Here is a 16,665-nt window from a genome sequence, read left to right as displayed (position 1 = left end):
TGCATGGAAAGAGCAAATTAGGCAGGTTTGCCTTTCTGTATATATATATATATATTTGAATAACAAAAATCAAAGTGTTTTGCAACAATTTTACACTAAAATAAAAACCACACATAAATTAAAACAGTTTAGGAACTATTCCCAAAAAGCAAGTGTGAACTGAATCCAATTTCTGCTCCAGACTGGAGCAGCATGTCATTAACCACAACAAGGATGCCTGCAGTCTACTTGTTTTGACTGATGAAGAAACATAGCTGTCAACCTTCCCTTTTTTTGCGGGAAATTCCCTTATTCCAGCACTGTTTCCCGCTGTTATCCCGAATTGTTAGATATTCCGTAGACTGTCCCCGGGACAGGTGAGGCTGCTGATCCCTTATTTTCAAATCTGAAAGTTGACAGCTATGTGAAGAAAGCATTTAATAGCTTGCTTGTCTGCAGACCTCCAACATCCTTAGATGCTCTTCACCTATGATCTGCCTTTTTGAGAATTTTGTTGTAGCTGTTGCTCCCTTTAACTTTCTAGTTCAGTATGTGAATCTGTTCTGATGCCTTCTGTGACTTGAGGATTCTGCCTCAACCAGGGCATCCCTTGTCATTCTACACACGCACAACAGCCGTGGATCTGTGTGGCTAAGCCCGGATCTACTGCAATCCCATAGAAAGTGGGGTTGGGGTCCCATGCAACACTTTTCTCCCCAACTAGACTCTGTTACCTGAAGAGGGTCTGGCTAAGCAAGAACAGTATGGTGAGTTGCTGGAAATGTGACAGGCTGCTTCTCCTCCTCTTCCTCCTCTTCCTCCTCTTCCTCCTCCTCCTTGAATGGATGTGGATTTATTTTTATTCTTTAGATTTCTTACTTGCCATTTATCATAAGGAATGTGGCAAGCTTCTGAGTTATGCAGCACTCTTCATCTGGCATGAAAGGTAAGATGTCCAACCACCACCCGCTCTGTGCAACATATTGTGTGATGAATACTTTTAATAAACATACCGTGTTTGTTATTTGATTTATTCAACTTTTATCATGTATTTCCATCCAAAGGGGCACAGGGCAGCAAACAACAAAACTATCAAAACAATGTAAAGATTTTGAAAATGTTTTAAAACACTCAAATATCCTCAAATTTTCAAAGATGCCAGAAACAGACTATTTCTACAAAACAAACAAACAAAACCATTATGCTGAAATGTTAATAACATACACAGCTCACCATGGAGGGTATTCCAGAACTGAGGAGCCACCAGTGAGAAGACCCTGTCATAGCAACATCCAGCAGCAGTACCACCCAAGGACCCAGCTAAGGACTTCAGGGTGTTGTTTTTTTCTTACAGAGTCTAGGCTAATATGATACCCTTGTTTTGTTTTTTGTTTTTTATATGGCTGGGGTGGGGGCTGGAGGGATGAAACCATGGGTGTGGAGAGGGCCCCTTTTGCTCATTAAATTCCATGCACACACAATTCCAACCGAAGCAGATGGGTGAGGGACAGCTCAGTCAGCAGAGCAGGAGACTCTTAATCTCAGGGTGGTGGGTTCGAGCTCTGCTCGGAGCAAAATGCTCCTGCACTGCAGGGAGTTGGACTACATGACCCTCCTTGTGGTCCCTTACATATCTACAATTCTATGTTTTGAACACAATGCATACCCAGCTTTGGTTGAAATCTTCTGCACAAAGCAGCTTCCATGGTCTCTCTAAAAGTGTGTTACAAGCGAGAGCGGGGTGGGGTGGGTGTTGCTTGTTCATTTTAAATCGAAGTAAAATTCATACTGTAAGATGTGTATATCAGAGATGTATACTTTTAGGACTCACACAATTGTTTCTGAAACTTGTTTTAAGCTGTTTTCAACATTGTGTTTTTAATTGTTGCAGCCCGCCTTGGGATCTTAGGGTCAGGGACCCGTAAATAATAAATAATAAAATAAGTAACCAAGAATCCACCACAGCTTAATACCCCGAGTCTGCATTGCTCCCTGGAAGGCATTGTAAAGACTCAAAGCGTCACACGCACACAGGCCGCCAAAGGACAGGATTCCCCGGCTACGCATTTTGAACACCCAGCAGCAGCCGGTATGAGCTTCCAAACGGCAATTCCTGCCGCAGCTTTAAGACCCCCGGAGCAGCAACTCGCTTAACGATCAGGCGCCTAATCGCTTCCATTTCACTCAAGAGAAAACAGCTTTTCTCGTGCTCTAATCTGATGCTAATTCTGTAAGGCTCAGCTCAGATTTGCATATTTACACATCATTAGCGTGCGTGGGCACGAGCACACACACTCCGACCAGAAGACCAGAACACGGAGAAGCCATAAGTCAATCTCTGACAGATCAGATCCCCGTTAAACATTGTGTTTCCCACAACGGCTCAAACAAATGAATTCTGGAATCCCAGAAAAGGCCCTAAGGCGAGAGCCCTCCTGATTGCCCTTCAGGTATCCAGAGGTATACTGCAGCTGAATCTGGAGGTTCCATTGATTGAACACAGCTAAAAGCTATTGGTCAGCAGCCCATCCTCACAAGCTGCCACTCCTCACGGGGAACCTTCCACCTAATCTGCTAGCTGCCCTCTCCTTCTGAATCCCCAGGCTCTGCAAATAAACAGAGAACTTTGCAGTGGCTGATGTTTACTGGTGGGCAGCACAGAGGGTAGTTCAGACAACATAGCATCCACTGTTCACTGTGTAGCAATGGGCCTTGGTCTGGCAGCAGAACATCTGTTTTGCAGGCAGAAGATCTGAGATTTAATCATGGGAGTTTCCAAGTAGGGCTGGTGACATTCCCAGTCTGAAACCCAGAGACCTGAGTCAGATGGACCAAGGATTTGGTTCTGTATAATGCATCTTGCTATGTTTGTGTGCAGATGTACGGCTGTAGCCAAGGAGGCGCAGGGGGGCAACTGCCCCCCCCCAGTAAATAAAAAGAAACCTTAACTGAGTTTCTGCCCTGCTCCTCCATAAATCTTGGCTACACCCATGTGCAGATGGACCCAATGCTACTACATGCATAGCTTGTCTGGTCAGATATGATTCCATTTCATTCCTTTAGTTTGTGCGCCACCTTCCTGGATTGCTATACACAAGGCAGCATACAAGCCAAAGAAGCGTCAAAATATATTGCAAAGATCACACATCTAGTAACAAAACAATCCAATACAAGTAAGTCATAATAAAAAAATGACTGTAAAAAAATGATGCATAAAATAAAGTAATATTCAATAATCCATTTAAAATATAATAGTACACAGTAAAATTAACTCTCAGGATATCAGCAAATTGCAATTCCATCTCTATGATTCTATGAATTGTGCAAATCACCTTTGGGTGACAGATTTATTTATATTTATTTGTTTCTTGAAATGTATATACACTCCTCAGAGTAGTTGACAAAAAGATTTTTTTAAATGAAATTATCAGTTAAAAAAAATCAGAAAATCCACGCTAAGCTAAAAATCAGTTTAAAATACATGCTAACATGCCGGGACAGGCTTGTCTAGCCCCGAAGGTTTTAAGCAGCACCATAAAGGGTCAGGGTGCCTGCCTGATGTCAATAGGCAGGGAGTTCCAAAGTGTGGCTGCTAACACACTAAGTTTGATTTCCTATGAATGTAGGGCAAGTGCTTTGTGGCATCTGCCATGGTGCCAGTCCTGTAGACTGGAGCAGCTGAATGTGTGTTTGAGCCTGTGCATGGATGGGGTAATATGACCTCACAGGTAAACTGGCCCCGTGTCGAATTCAACCCTTGAGAGTTTGGAAAACTATGGAATTTGGGGGCCAAATTTTCATCTAAATGGACATGGGGCCTAACTTGGAGGGAAGGAGCCTAATTATTCCATGGGTTATCTCCTTCTGAGCCCCTTCTGACTGCAGCCCCGTAGGAACCAACTTCTAAGGGCCAAGGTCCCTTCGCCCCTCAATAAAATATTTAAGGGAACTGCCCCTCCCAAAGCTGAAGGGCATTGCCATTCAAATGGTGTGTGCACTATGCCATGTGATTGATTATGTGGGATGGGGCTTACCTGGGCCTCCCCAGTATTTTATTAAAGTTGGCACCCCTGGCAGCCACTATGTTGCTTGCTGTGAGAGCCCTTGCTTCTGGCCCAAGAAGGAGGTTCAAGCACTGCAGGAATGCTCTGTGGTTGGACTCCAGACATCTTGTAATTTTTCTGAGCCCTGGCAAAAACACAACAAGCCCCAAGGGCTGGATTACTAGATATCTGGCAAACTAAGGATTAGCACAAATGCTTAACCTCATTTGGCTTAAGATGCTGAGCTAGACAGACATAACCTTTGCACAGATTTTAATGGGCCTCTGCAGTGGAATTTCTCTAGTTTATTTTTCAGTCTCTCCTACCAAGAGCACCTTAACTAAGATTCTGTTCATTCCCTGGCCAGGGAGCCTTTCTCCTGGCTGATTCAATCTCTCTGGCTGCCTGCTTTCCCTCTCCCTCCATCTTCTCTCAGGTTCAGTCCCACATCCCACTCGCTGCACCTAGAGTGGGAGGTAATATTTCTTCCACAGCAATAATGTTAGGAGCTAAATTTTGAGTGGGTGCACTGCTAGATGAAGAAATCAGTAGTCTTCATTTTGACTTGAGTTCCCTATCTTCCTGATTTTCAAGCTGCGAGTGCCAATCATTATGTATCTGCATCTGAAAGAACAGGTGCATAGGGGTTTTTTTGTGTGTGGGGGGGGTTGTTATTGGACTATTCCTTATCACTTGAGGCTCAGGTAGCCTCGGTGGCTATGGGTGCCTTTGACCATCTATAGCTAATGTGCAAACTACAGCCAAACCTAGACAGGATCGATCTGGCTGCAGTGATTCATACACTGATAACTTCCAAAACTTGACCATTGCAATGTGCTCTAAGTGGGTCTGCCCTTGTGCCTGGCGCAGAAGCTCCAGGTGGTTCAAAGCACTGTGGTGGCACTGTGGATAGGGACAGACTACTGCCAGCACACAACGCTAGTGCTTAAAAGCTTGCACTGGCTGTCCATTCGCAACCAAGCCTATGTCAGGGTTCTTGTCTTAATTTGCAAGGCCCTTAACATATTGGGTCCAGGGTACCTCAATGACCACCTAATCTATTATATTTCAGCATGATCACCGAGTCTCTCTTGGTAGTCCCCCATGGATCAGATGCACAGGTCATAACTACTGGAACTCTGCATTCAGTGACATGGAACCAAGTAATAGAAGCACAGAATCTCAGGGTTGGAAGGGACCCAAGGGATCATCTAGTCTAACCCCCTGCAATGCAGGCATCTCAGCTAAAGTATCCATCACAGGTGGCCAGCCAATCTCTGCTGAAAAACCTCCAAGGAAGGAGAGTCCACTACCTCTCATGGGAATATGTTCCACTGTTGAACAGCTCTTATTGTCAGAAAGTTCTTTCTGATGTTTAACCAGAATCTCCTTTCTTGTAACTTGAAGCCATGGGTTGGAGTCCCACTTTCTGGAGCAGGAGAAAAGCTTGCTCCATCTTGCATAGGACAGGCCTTGAGATCACTGAAGATGGCTCTCATATCTCCTCTTAGTCTTCTCTTTTCCAGGCTAAACAGACCCAGCTCCCTCAACTGTTCCTCATAAGGGCTTGGTTTCCAGACCCTTGATCATGTTTGTCGCCCTCCTCTGCACACGTTCCAGCTTGTCCACATCCTTCTTAAATTGTGGTGCCCAGAAATCAGTACAGTATTCCAAGTATGATCTGACTGAGGCAGAATAGAGGTGTACTATTACTTCCCTTGATTTGGACACTATACTTCTCTTGATGCAACCTAGAATAGCAATGCTTTCTTTGCTGCTGCATCACTCTGTTGACTCATGTTAAGGTTGCGGTCCACCAGATCCTTTTCATATGTACTACTGGCAAGCCAGGGGTCCCCTGCCCTATATTTGTGCATCTGGTTCTTCCTGCCTAAGTGCAGAACCTTACATTTGGGCCTATTGAGATTCATTTTGTTAGCTTGCGCCCAGTTCTCCAATCTATTCAGGTCATTTTGAATTCTGATTCTGTCTTCTGTGGCATTGGTTACCCCTCTCAGTTTGGTGTCATCTGCAAATTTGATGAGCAGCTCCTCAATTCCTTCATCTAATGGGCCCAGGACAGAACCCTGCAGCGATTTCCTTCCAGATGAGATCACAGGCACCCTCCTTGGTAAATTTCAGGCACATGGCTAAGACTTTCTTATTCTGGATGCTGCTTAAGGTAGTGTTCAGTTTTATGACACTTTTAAAAAATTGTTTTATTGTTGTGTTTTTCTGCTGATTGCTTTTATGCACACCACTTAGAAATGCAAATAATTAGTAAAAAATTTATGGGAAATGATATATAATGAAGTGAAAAAAATGTTGAAATATATATATTTTTTAAAAAACAGAAGCATTTTTACTTGGTATTATAAGTGAGGATATTAATAGACAGGATGTTAAATTGTTTTTATATGCAACAACAGCGGCAAGAGTATTGTTGGCCCAGAAATGGAGGAAATACTGACAAAAGAAAAATGGCAGACAAAATTAATGGACTACGCAGAATTGGACAAAAAGACAGGAAGGATTCGAAACCTGCGGGACCAGAGATTTACAGAAGATTGGAAGAAGTATATGAATTGTTTGAAGAGCAACTGTAATCAACAAATTACGCTAGTAGGACTACAAGAAGTTTTGTAAGGAGAAATATATGAAACATTGCAAAGAAGAGAAAGAAGAGATATATTAGTTATGAGATTTAAATGTAATAGTGAAAGTAAGAAATGTAAAATAAGTGAAAAGACTGGAAAATTGTCAGATGTGATTGATGCAAGTAAAAAAAATGTATAAGATATAAAAGTATGTTTAATAATTGTTGAAAATGATATGTTAAAAAAACTAATAAAATTATTTTTAAAAAGAAAGAAATGCAAATAATTAAGTGGTGTAGGAATGACTTAAAAATAGATAGATAGATAGATAGATAGATAGATAGATAGATAGATAGATAATGGCACAGAGTCCCACACAAAAGACAAAAGTTTCAGAAGGGTTAGGAAGAAATCTAGGTTTGCAAAGGTACAATTTTAACAACTCTAAAAGCAGGGTATGGAGGAAAAACACAAAACAACCCCATGAGGGGGCACGGTGTACTAGTTAATAGCAAGGGGTTGGAGAGTAATCACATCTGGAGTTCAAATGTATACTGAATACTTTGTTGGAGTATTTGTTGGAGCATACTCTACCCTGGATATGACTTTAGGCAAATTAAGAAAGCTGTTTATTTTACACGAAAGACATACCGTACTTGAAAGGCGCTTGCAACTCATAATAACTGCAAGGAGGCTTTCTAAAACTGGACTCTCTCTCTGAATGCTGGAGTTCATTTGGATGCTTCTAAATCAGCAAGAAATGCTTGAAAAGGGAAGACGGAGCCAAGCTTCTGCAGTAATCTTCTCTTTCATGGAATATTCCAAACATTGCAGTGTTTCAAAATGTTCTAGAGAGACTGTCAAATCATGCTCTGGAGCTCAGAAGCTCCTTGATATGCCAAGTCATCGATGTGGAATCTAAACATAAGGCGCATTTACAAGCTTATTCTTCGTGTTTTAAAGGAAATTGGGAGGGGACATCATTTAAAAGCCCCCTCTCCAAGTTACTGCACGTAATGTAGGCCACTGGAACACTTCATGTCTGTACATCCTGAAGGCACAGCTAGGCTTGGATATGTGCCAGAAATTGCGAAGGCAAGTCCCTTCAGTCTTGGCTGGGTTAAATCCAGGCCACTCATTTACTCTGGGAATGAAATTGCTTTATCCCATACTTTATCATCTTCAGCCTCTTGATTTTCTCATTCTGACTTTGTGTTATGACACATGTATTAAAATGGCTCTTGGAGAGCAGAGCTTGTTTATAACAATAGCGTCTTGTGACACTCATTAAAAGACTAACAAGCTGGGGATACTTCCAGATGAACTGGTTATTGAGCATTTAGCCTGACTTTGCAGGAGGTGCTACAATGCCTGCTATTTGCTGAACATTCCTTTTGATTTGTTTGTGGGCAGGTTACGTAGTGTCACATTAAGACACTGCCACCCCACACTTTCCAGTGCATTTCCCCATAACTTTCCTTACAGCAAAAATTCTGGAGGGGTTAGTTTTTTTTAACAGTAAACCGATTTCAATTGCAGAACTTGAATTTGCCTTTTGCAGCTGAATTTTCCCACCCGTACGAAATACGAACAGCTAGGAAGCAGTCTGTGTTGTATAGTGGTTAGAGTGTTGGACGTGGACCTTAGGAGACCCCACTCAGTCCTGGAGCTCATTGGGTGACCTTGAACTAGACACCATCTCTTAGCCTAACCTACCACACAGAGTGGTGAGGGTAAACTGGCAGAACCATTGAGCTCACTGGAGGAATGGTGTAATATACTCTCAATTTTGGAAAGTTATTTGTTCATTATACATTTGCACACCTCTTAAGATACCATACCAATTTTTTCTGTGTGCGTTCCCAAAACTGAAAAATGGATTTTCATCTATGGTTGGATACAATTGAACCCTGTTTTGAATCGAGATGATGGACTGAGTCTTTTAAAACTGCACTGATCTCAGGACATGATGGGTCCTGAGATCAAGGAGCTTCATCTATGTTTGGATACTGCATTTTGATGTATTTCCTCCAACAAGCTATTATCTGAAAACATAAGCCACATGAAGAGATTCACACACCTTCTATGTCCACTGGGGTGGACAGACAGACCGAAGGTGATTTGGAAACACATCTAGCCATTTTGATGTGTATGACACCATGCAAACGTGATTTGAAGAATAATGAGGAAAACCAACCTCACTGGATTTTAAGCAAGCAAAGCCTCACGTGGATGTAGAGAAAAGAGAGGGGAATTGATGTGGCCTAGTGGCAGAGCACCTGACTTGCATGCAGAAGTTCTCAGGTCCAATCCCTAGCATCTCCAGGGAGGGCTAGGAAAGATTCCCGAAGAACTGCTGCCTGTCAGTGTCAACAGAACTGAGCTAGCTGGACCAATGGTCTGACTCAGCAGAAGGCAGCTTCAGAACTGTAAACTGTTGTGCCTGCAAAATGTTGAATAGTAAGGGTAACAGGAGGTCTGCAACATTCCAAAACACAAAACATCACAAAATATAAAAATTAGATAAATTTTAAAAATAGGCATAATTACTAGCGTTCTTTCTTTTTGTGATATTCTTATGACTATTCTTTTGACTATGAAAGAGAGCTTAGGAATACAATAACGTTGTGATCCCAGATAACAAAATGCCACCATTTAGAAAAGAAAATTGCACTCCACACTTTTCTGGATTGTAGTGGGGGAGGAGCAGCATCTGACTAATGTGTGGAAAAACATTGCAGGTTGGCACCCATGGGCAGAGGCAAAGCTAATGTGTGAGGAAGCTCTGTTGACACTCCAGGACTTGGCATCCTGGAGAATAAACATTCTGTGCTTCTCCTTCAGCTTGCAGTTGGATCAATTTTCAGTGCAAATCGAGCTTACCAGGGCTCACTCAAGATGTCTTTCTCCCTGAGGCCAAGGGAAAGATGCTGCTGCTCCCCACCCCTGCATAGTTCCAGTCACAGAATCCAGCCAGCCCTGTGCATGCAAAGAGGTGTACAGTCTCATGCACATGGACCATTTGACCGCTAACATGTTGCTAATCGGACCTCTGAGTTTGATGGGAGCCAGCCTTTCCAACAGCATTTCCAAATTCCATGCAGCCCAAATTCCATGCATTTATCTTTCTTACTGGGCAGTGGAAGGGGGAAAGTTAGGAACCGCAGCCAATTGCTTTGGCACAGAGCTGGTTGCATTTACCTGCTGAGTCCTTGCTTGCTTATCAGAAAGCACATTGCTCAGAGATTCTTGGCTCATTCAAACTTTATTTTGTGTTGAGTTTCTAGACATAGGTCTGCACTTTAAAGCTCCGTGTCCAACTGCTTCCCCACATACACTTTCTCCAGGAAAACACGCTCTTTACTGCTGATTTGGAGCAAACAGCAACCTTCAGAAAACCTGAATTGCCTTTTGTTGAGATTCAGTGTGGAGCTGCACATAGAATGTGCAGGGCAAACAGTAAGTGTAGATGAAACTTCTGCTCTGAAGCTTTTTTCTCTTTCAGCATTATCTGTACAATTCCATGCACACTTTCCTGGAAGCTACACCTTACTGAAGATGCTAGTTTATTTTGCTTATTTTCCATCCCTCTTTCGCACACATTCTTCTCAGATTGCAGGAAGAAATAGCTGCACACTTTCTAGCCAAACTTTATGAAGGGTAAGCTGGGAGGGGGAGCATTCTCTCTCCAAACAACTGCACTGGGAATGGATTGCTTAAACACCCTCCCTCCTTCAGTCTTTTGCCTCTTATTGGTTGTAGAGACTGAGAGACACACGTATGCTCTCTACCAGCCCAATGCTCCTCTCATACAAAGCGGGAAGCTATGCAAAGACTTTCTCGATGGTGTTCATGTTTCAGTCTTGGAGTGATGTAAAACCAACTCTCACAAAGCAGCCAGAGAAAGAAGGGAAGGTTTTGCCTGGAAGGTTTTGCTCCTGCCTGAGGGTGGACACAACTTGGTGTGTGACCAGCCTGAGTTCAAGCACTCCCAGAGTAAGTAACCACCTGTCTTCTTTGTGTTTCCCATAAGGCTTTATGTTATCTAGCAATGTGTGAAGAAACTGCTTTGCATGGAGGGGAGGTTTGCTGTATAGAAATGTCTAAATAATAACAGTGAAGATTTAAAGGGTATTTAACACACACAAACTTTTGCATCCATGCTCAATATGGTTCCTTCGTTATTTCTGTTTTAAAATAAACATCCTTCTGCAGCCTTTCAATTGAAGGGCTGTGGCTCAGTGTCTGCTTGCATACAAAGCGTCCCAGGTTTCAACCATGACATCCCCACATAGAGCTGGGAAAGTGACCGTTGTCTGGACCTCTGGGGAGCTGATGCCTGTCAGTGTTGATAGCAGAGAGCTAAAAGGAAGGCTCTAGGCTGATGGTGCCTGGTTTAGGAAGAGAATTAAGCTTTTGCCTTCACAGCTGTGATCCTAGAGTCCTGGGACAAAAGTTGAAGGCAGACATTGCCTTCAGACCCTCCAATCTTGGAAGCACAAAGCTGGTTGCTTCGGGGGACAGGATGCTGGACTCGACTGACTTTTGATCTCTTCCAGCAGATCAGATCTTAAGCAATAGTAGACCTGGAATGCACCTGCATCCTGGGGGACTGCTGTAGCTTAGTGGTAGAGCATTTGCTCTGCACACAGAAGGTCCCAGGTTCAATCCCTGGCACCTCCAGAATGTCCCCTACCTTAAACCCTGGAAAGCCATTGCCTGTCAATGAAGACAACATACCATGTTAGAGGGAACGATGCTCTGACTCCATAGAATGCTATTTCCTGGTTTCATGAGTAAACTGGGAAGGCCAAGGATGTAGTTTGTACGTATGCAGCTTGTGATTCTGTTGTGTTTTCTCTTTCTTAAAAAAAAAAAGGCTAGCTATTGGATGATGTGACAGACAAGACTCCAGTTCCCAAGAAGAGTTCACTGCACCCCAAATCTCCATCCTGGGCACCAGCATGCATTCCAGGGACAACGACTCCACCCCCAGCCCCACTGAGCAGCCTTTGCAAGATCTTTACTCCTCTCCAGCCAACGTCTCCTCCCACTGCCCTATCTTTGTCTCCAGTTACCAGTTTGTCCTCATCCCAGTCCTCTACTGCATCATCTTCATCCTCGGACTGGTGGGGAACAGCATGGTGGTAGCAGTGCTGTGTTGGCAGCGGAGCCCGAGGAAAGTCTCCAGCATTTACATCGTCAACCTGGCTGTGGCGGACTTGCTGGCCCTGACCACACTTCCTTTTTGGGCTGCATACTATACGTATGGGTACAACTGGCTCTTTGGCCCAGTGATGTGCAAAATCACCAGCTCGGTCCTTTGTCTGACCATGTTTGCCAGCATCTTCTTCATCACCTGCCTAAGCCTGAACCGCTACCAGGCAGTTGCCCACCCATTCCAGTCCCAGCAAGGGACACTGCAGCAAGCATCCAAGACTGCGCTTCTGGTCTGGGGACTGGCGGCCCTAACTTCCCTGCCAACTTTCTACTTCCGCAACACCAAATACATCGTGGAGCTAGGTGTGACAGCCTGCATCATGGCCTACCCATCAGAGAAATACTCCAGCTGGTCAGCTGGAACAGCCTTGATGAAGAACATCCTTGGGTTCCTGGTCCCCCTCATCATCATTATCACATGCTACCTTTGGATCAGGGTGCACCTGATGAGAGCTCAGGGGTTTGGGAAGAACCAGCAGATGAGGGATAGAGTCCTGAAGCTGGTGGCCACTGTGGTGGTGGCTTTCTTGGTCTGCTGGCTCCCCTTCCACATCCTCACCTTCCTGGATGCCCTTTCCTGGATGGATGTGATCAGCAATTGCTGGGTCACCTCTGTCATTGACGCAGCCCTACCGTTTGGGCTCTCCATGGGGTTCGCTAACAGCTGCATCAATCCTTTGTTGTACTATGTCATCAGCAGCCAGTTCCAGGAGAAACTCCAACATTTGTTCAAGCTGAGGCTCTATCAGTTCAAGAGGAAAACCTTTGCCCCAGCAAAACTTGCTCCCCCAAAATCACGGAGTCCCTGATGGGGGCAGACCAAAGCAGAGTCTATGCGAAGCCACAGACACGCCCACATTGGGTGCCCTGAGCGAGTGAGCAGCATCTGGAAACTTTTAGGAGGAGGAGGAGGCTGCGTTCTTGCTCGGTTTCCTCGCCTGCTTTTTACACATCTCCTGGAACAAACTGTCCAGCAAAGACTGTGCTTTCAATTTCTTGAACTAATTTTGACTTCTTCATGCATTTTACTTGCTCTGTGTTTTGTTTCTATACATTGGGGGGGGGGGATGGGACAGGGTTTGACTTACTGTAAGTAAACATTTGGGTGACATTACAAACCCAGTAGCTGTTTGTGACGAAAGGGCAGCCCTTCTGGCTTCTAGATGCCATCAGGGGGGAAAGCTGGCTTACAGGAAATGCCAGAGGGAGGGAGGAAGAGAGAGAGAGAGAGAGAGAGAGAGAGAGAGAGAGAGAGAGAGAGAGAGAGAGAGCAGTATGTAGTCATTTCTGCCTTTGAAATTCCGGTAATGTCCGGGAAAATCTGGACGTATGGCAGCTATAGTGTGTAGAGCAAGTGCACAGACAGCCCTCTTGCTTTGGATGTGCTAAAACAATAAAGAGTCTTGTGGAATCTTAAAGACTACTGGGTCTACTATGGCCTCAGCTTACATGGACCAGTCAGGGCTGGTCCAATACATTTTGCTGCCTGAGGCAAGGGATAAAATGGCTCTCCATCTCACCCCATTCCATTTACAGAAGCCAGCTAGACTGGTTGCTGAATCTTAGTACCCACATTGACAATGGGGCAGTGTCAGGGGCGCCGACTTATAAAAAATATTGGGGGGTCCCATACCGGGGTCCTGCCGCTGGTTCGCTCGGGTAGCCGGGAGAGTGCAGTTCGAGGTGGCGGTGTTGGGGAGAGACCCTCGCTCAGGGCGCCACTAGACTTGGCGGCCGGCGGCCTATCTGGGGGGTTTTGGAGCGTATTTCGGCGGAGCGATTGGGGAGGAGGGGGCTTGTTGCCGGATTCTTCAGCTGAGCCAGAGATCCGCTGCTGGGGGTCCCTGGGCCGAGTTGTGAGCACGGCCTGCTGAAGGGAGGTCCAGCCGATTGCGCGCTAGGGCGCGTGGCTGGCTGGCTGGCGAGGGAGCAGGTGGGGAGGAGGCGGGGGTCCTCACTCTCTTAGGAAACGCACCCGCGCGCCCGATTGCCACGAAGTCCGAAGGGTGCGTGTGTGGAATTAAAAAGCAAAAACGAGATACGGGCAGGGCAGGCAAAGAGTTTTCTGCAAGAGGATGGAGGACAGGTTGAAGAGAAAATCACTCAGGATGAGACAGTCAAATCAGCCATGATAAAATGGGCTCAGGATATTGGGTATAACATCATGTTTGAGGACTGGGAAAGGTTATGGACCACCGGAATGAAATTCACGGCATGTAATGCCTTGAAGGAAAATATTATGAAAATGATTTATAGGTGGTACATGACCCCAGTCAAGCTTGCAAAAATATATCACCTGTCTGATAATAAATGTTGGAAATGTAAGGAGGCTGAAGGGACATTCATTCACCTCTGGTGGACTTGTCCAAAAGTGAAGGCCTTCTGGGAAATGATCTATAATGAGTTTAAAAAGGTATTTAAGTATACCTTTCCCAAGAAACCAGAGGCCTTCCTCTTGGGCATTGTTGGCCAGAAAGTGTTAAAGAAGGATAGAACTTTCTTTATGTATGCAACTACAGCAGCAAGAATACTTATCGCAAAATATTGGAAGACACAAGATTTGCCCACACTGGAAGAGTGGCAGACGCAATTGATGGACTACATGGAACTGGCTGAAATGACTGGCAGAATCCGAGATTTGGGAGAAGAAACAACGGAAGAGGACTGGAAAAAATTTAAGGACTATTTACAAAAACAATATAAGTTGTATGAATGTTAAAAATTTACACGATTCGGAAACTATAGCTTCAGCAATTAGATTTGGGAAACAGGAAATTATATTTTAAGTAAGAAAAGGTCAAAATCTAAGGTAATACTATGTTTAATTTAAGATATAAGTAACTGATGAAAAGTATGTTAAATTTAGAGGTATAGTATTTGAAAAGTACAAAATAAGGTACGAAACAAGGTAATAATTTGCTGATATCTTTATTATAAAGAATGCAGGGTAAGGGAGATGCGAGGAAGTCCAGTTATAAAAAATGTGTTGAATGGTTGGTTTTCTTTTCTTCTTTTTCTTTTTTTCTTTTACTTTTTTCTTCAGTGTATGTTTCTAACTTTGTATTTGAAAACTTAATAAAATATTTATAAAAAAAGAAGAAGAGAAAATCCTTTCGCTTTTCTGGGGTGCAGGGAAGTCTCAGAGCCGGAGGTTGGGGAAGGGACCCCCTTTGCTCTGCCCTCTTCTCCCGTCTTAGATTTGCATGGGGGTCCCCGCCCGAGCTTGCCTGGCCACCGGGCCACACAAGGGCCGCGCTCCACGCGGCGCACCTTGCTAGCCGCGCAGCTGTCCTCCGCGGCTGCGGAGCGGCCCTGCGCCGGTGCCCAGCCCCTCTGGGCGCCCGCTGCGCTGCCAATGACAAGCGGGTGACGTCGCGGGCGGGGAAGGCGTCGCTTTCTTTCCCGATCCTGCATCCTCCCAGTCTTCCAGCCCTTTTTTGGGTTGGAAGCTCGTCTCGTTCGCCCTTCTCCTTTCTTCACCCTGCGCGCAATTTTCCTCCCTCGTCTCCCTCCCCATTTCTCCTTCCTGACTGACTGACTGACTGACTGACTGACTGACGGGCTTGGGCTCGGGCTCGGGCTCCGGCTCGGGCTCCGGCTCGGGCTCGGGCAGCCACAGCGTCGGCGGTGTTGGCGATCGGCGGCGCGGGGGGATGGCCCTCCCGGGGGAGCCGGCGCTGCTCAATGGGGTTGCCAAGGAGACAGGCCGGCCGCCCCCCTCCCCCGGCCCGGCGCCCCCCGCCGCGCCGGTGCCCGTTATGGAGCTGGTGCGCGCCGGGCGCCCTATAAAAGCCGCGGACGCGCCCACCGCCGCCCGAGATTATTGGGGGGGCTGAACCCCCCCAAACGAATTTTTGAGGGGGCTCGGGCCCCCTCAGGCCCCATGGAGTCGGCGCCTATGGGCAGTGTCTCCCCCATTTCCTGGGGGCAGCAAGATTGTTGGGGGTGTGAGGATGCCAGGCCTCACCCCTGCACTCCCTGTTCCCATCTGCCAACTGAAGCAGCTGCCTCACTCTGCCTCATGGTAGAGCTGGCCCTGAATATAGTCCACTTCATCAGATGCTTGAGGTGTTATCCTGAGTTATAGATATACATACCTTCTGGGAATGGGAGGAGAAATTCAATTAAGTTCTCATTTAAAATCAAACCTCCCTAATTCACACTTTCTGGGGGGAGGGAAATGCAAGAACTGAAACACAGCCATCCTTTGAAATTAATGTTGTATATTTTGTGATATTAAATCTCTGCTGGAATTCTCTCACCAAAGAGGACTTGCCCTAAACCTAGATTTTGGCATCCAGAGATTTTCCTTTATAACTATTTTATTTTACCTTGCAACCAACACGGACCACAGTAGAGGAAGAAAGTGCTAAAGTTTAACTCTTCACCCCATCTGCTGCAATCCCAATTATCATCAGCCCCCTCCCTGCCCCTACTGCTAGGTAAAGGTAAAGGGACCCCTGACCATTAGGTCCAGTTGCGGACGACTCTGGGGTTGCAGCGCTCATCTCACTTTACTGGCCAAGGGAGCCGGCGTACAGCTTCCAGGTCATGTGGCCAGCAGGACGAAGCCTCTTCTGGCGAACCAGAGCAGCGCACGGAAACGCCGTTTACCTTCCCGCCAGAGTGGTACCTATTTATCTACGCCCCTACTGCTAACAGCCTGCTATTCATGGGCAGGGGGCCCAGGGAGGGGAAGCTGCCCCCCCCCATCAACAAATATCTATAAAAATAGATAGCAAACTAAGGTTCTGTCCCTCTCCAACAAAAGGCCTGCCTCCCTTAACAAAAATCCTGGCTATGCCCATGTTGCCATTTGTGTATTT

At 45.5% G+C, this 16,665-nt stretch overlaps 1 protein-coding gene across 1 annotated transcript; it reads left to right on the top strand.

Moving 5' to 3' along the window:
- Positions 1–10,363: 10,363 nt before the first annotated feature.
- Positions 10,364–16,125, top strand: AGTR2 (angiotensin II receptor type 2). The gene is made up of 3 exons (XM_083484881.1): positions 10,364–10,615; positions 11,499–13,427; positions 15,746–16,125. The coding sequence occupies exon 2, from the start codon at positions 11,584–11,586 to the stop codon at positions 12,646–12,648; it is 1,065 nt and encodes a 354-aa protein (XP_083341007.1). The 5' UTR covers positions 10,364–10,615; positions 11,499–11,583; the 3' UTR covers positions 12,649–13,427; positions 15,746–16,125.
- The last annotated feature ends 540 nt before the right edge of the window (positions 16,126–16,665 follow it).

This window comes from Podarcis liolepis (assembly GCF_965112155.1).
Source record: "Podarcis liolepis genome assembly, chromosome: Z".
NCBI lineage: Eukaryota > Metazoa > Chordata > Lepidosauria > Squamata > Lacertidae > Podarcis > Podarcis liolepis.
This window is presented reverse-complemented; position numbering and strand designations above follow the sequence as displayed.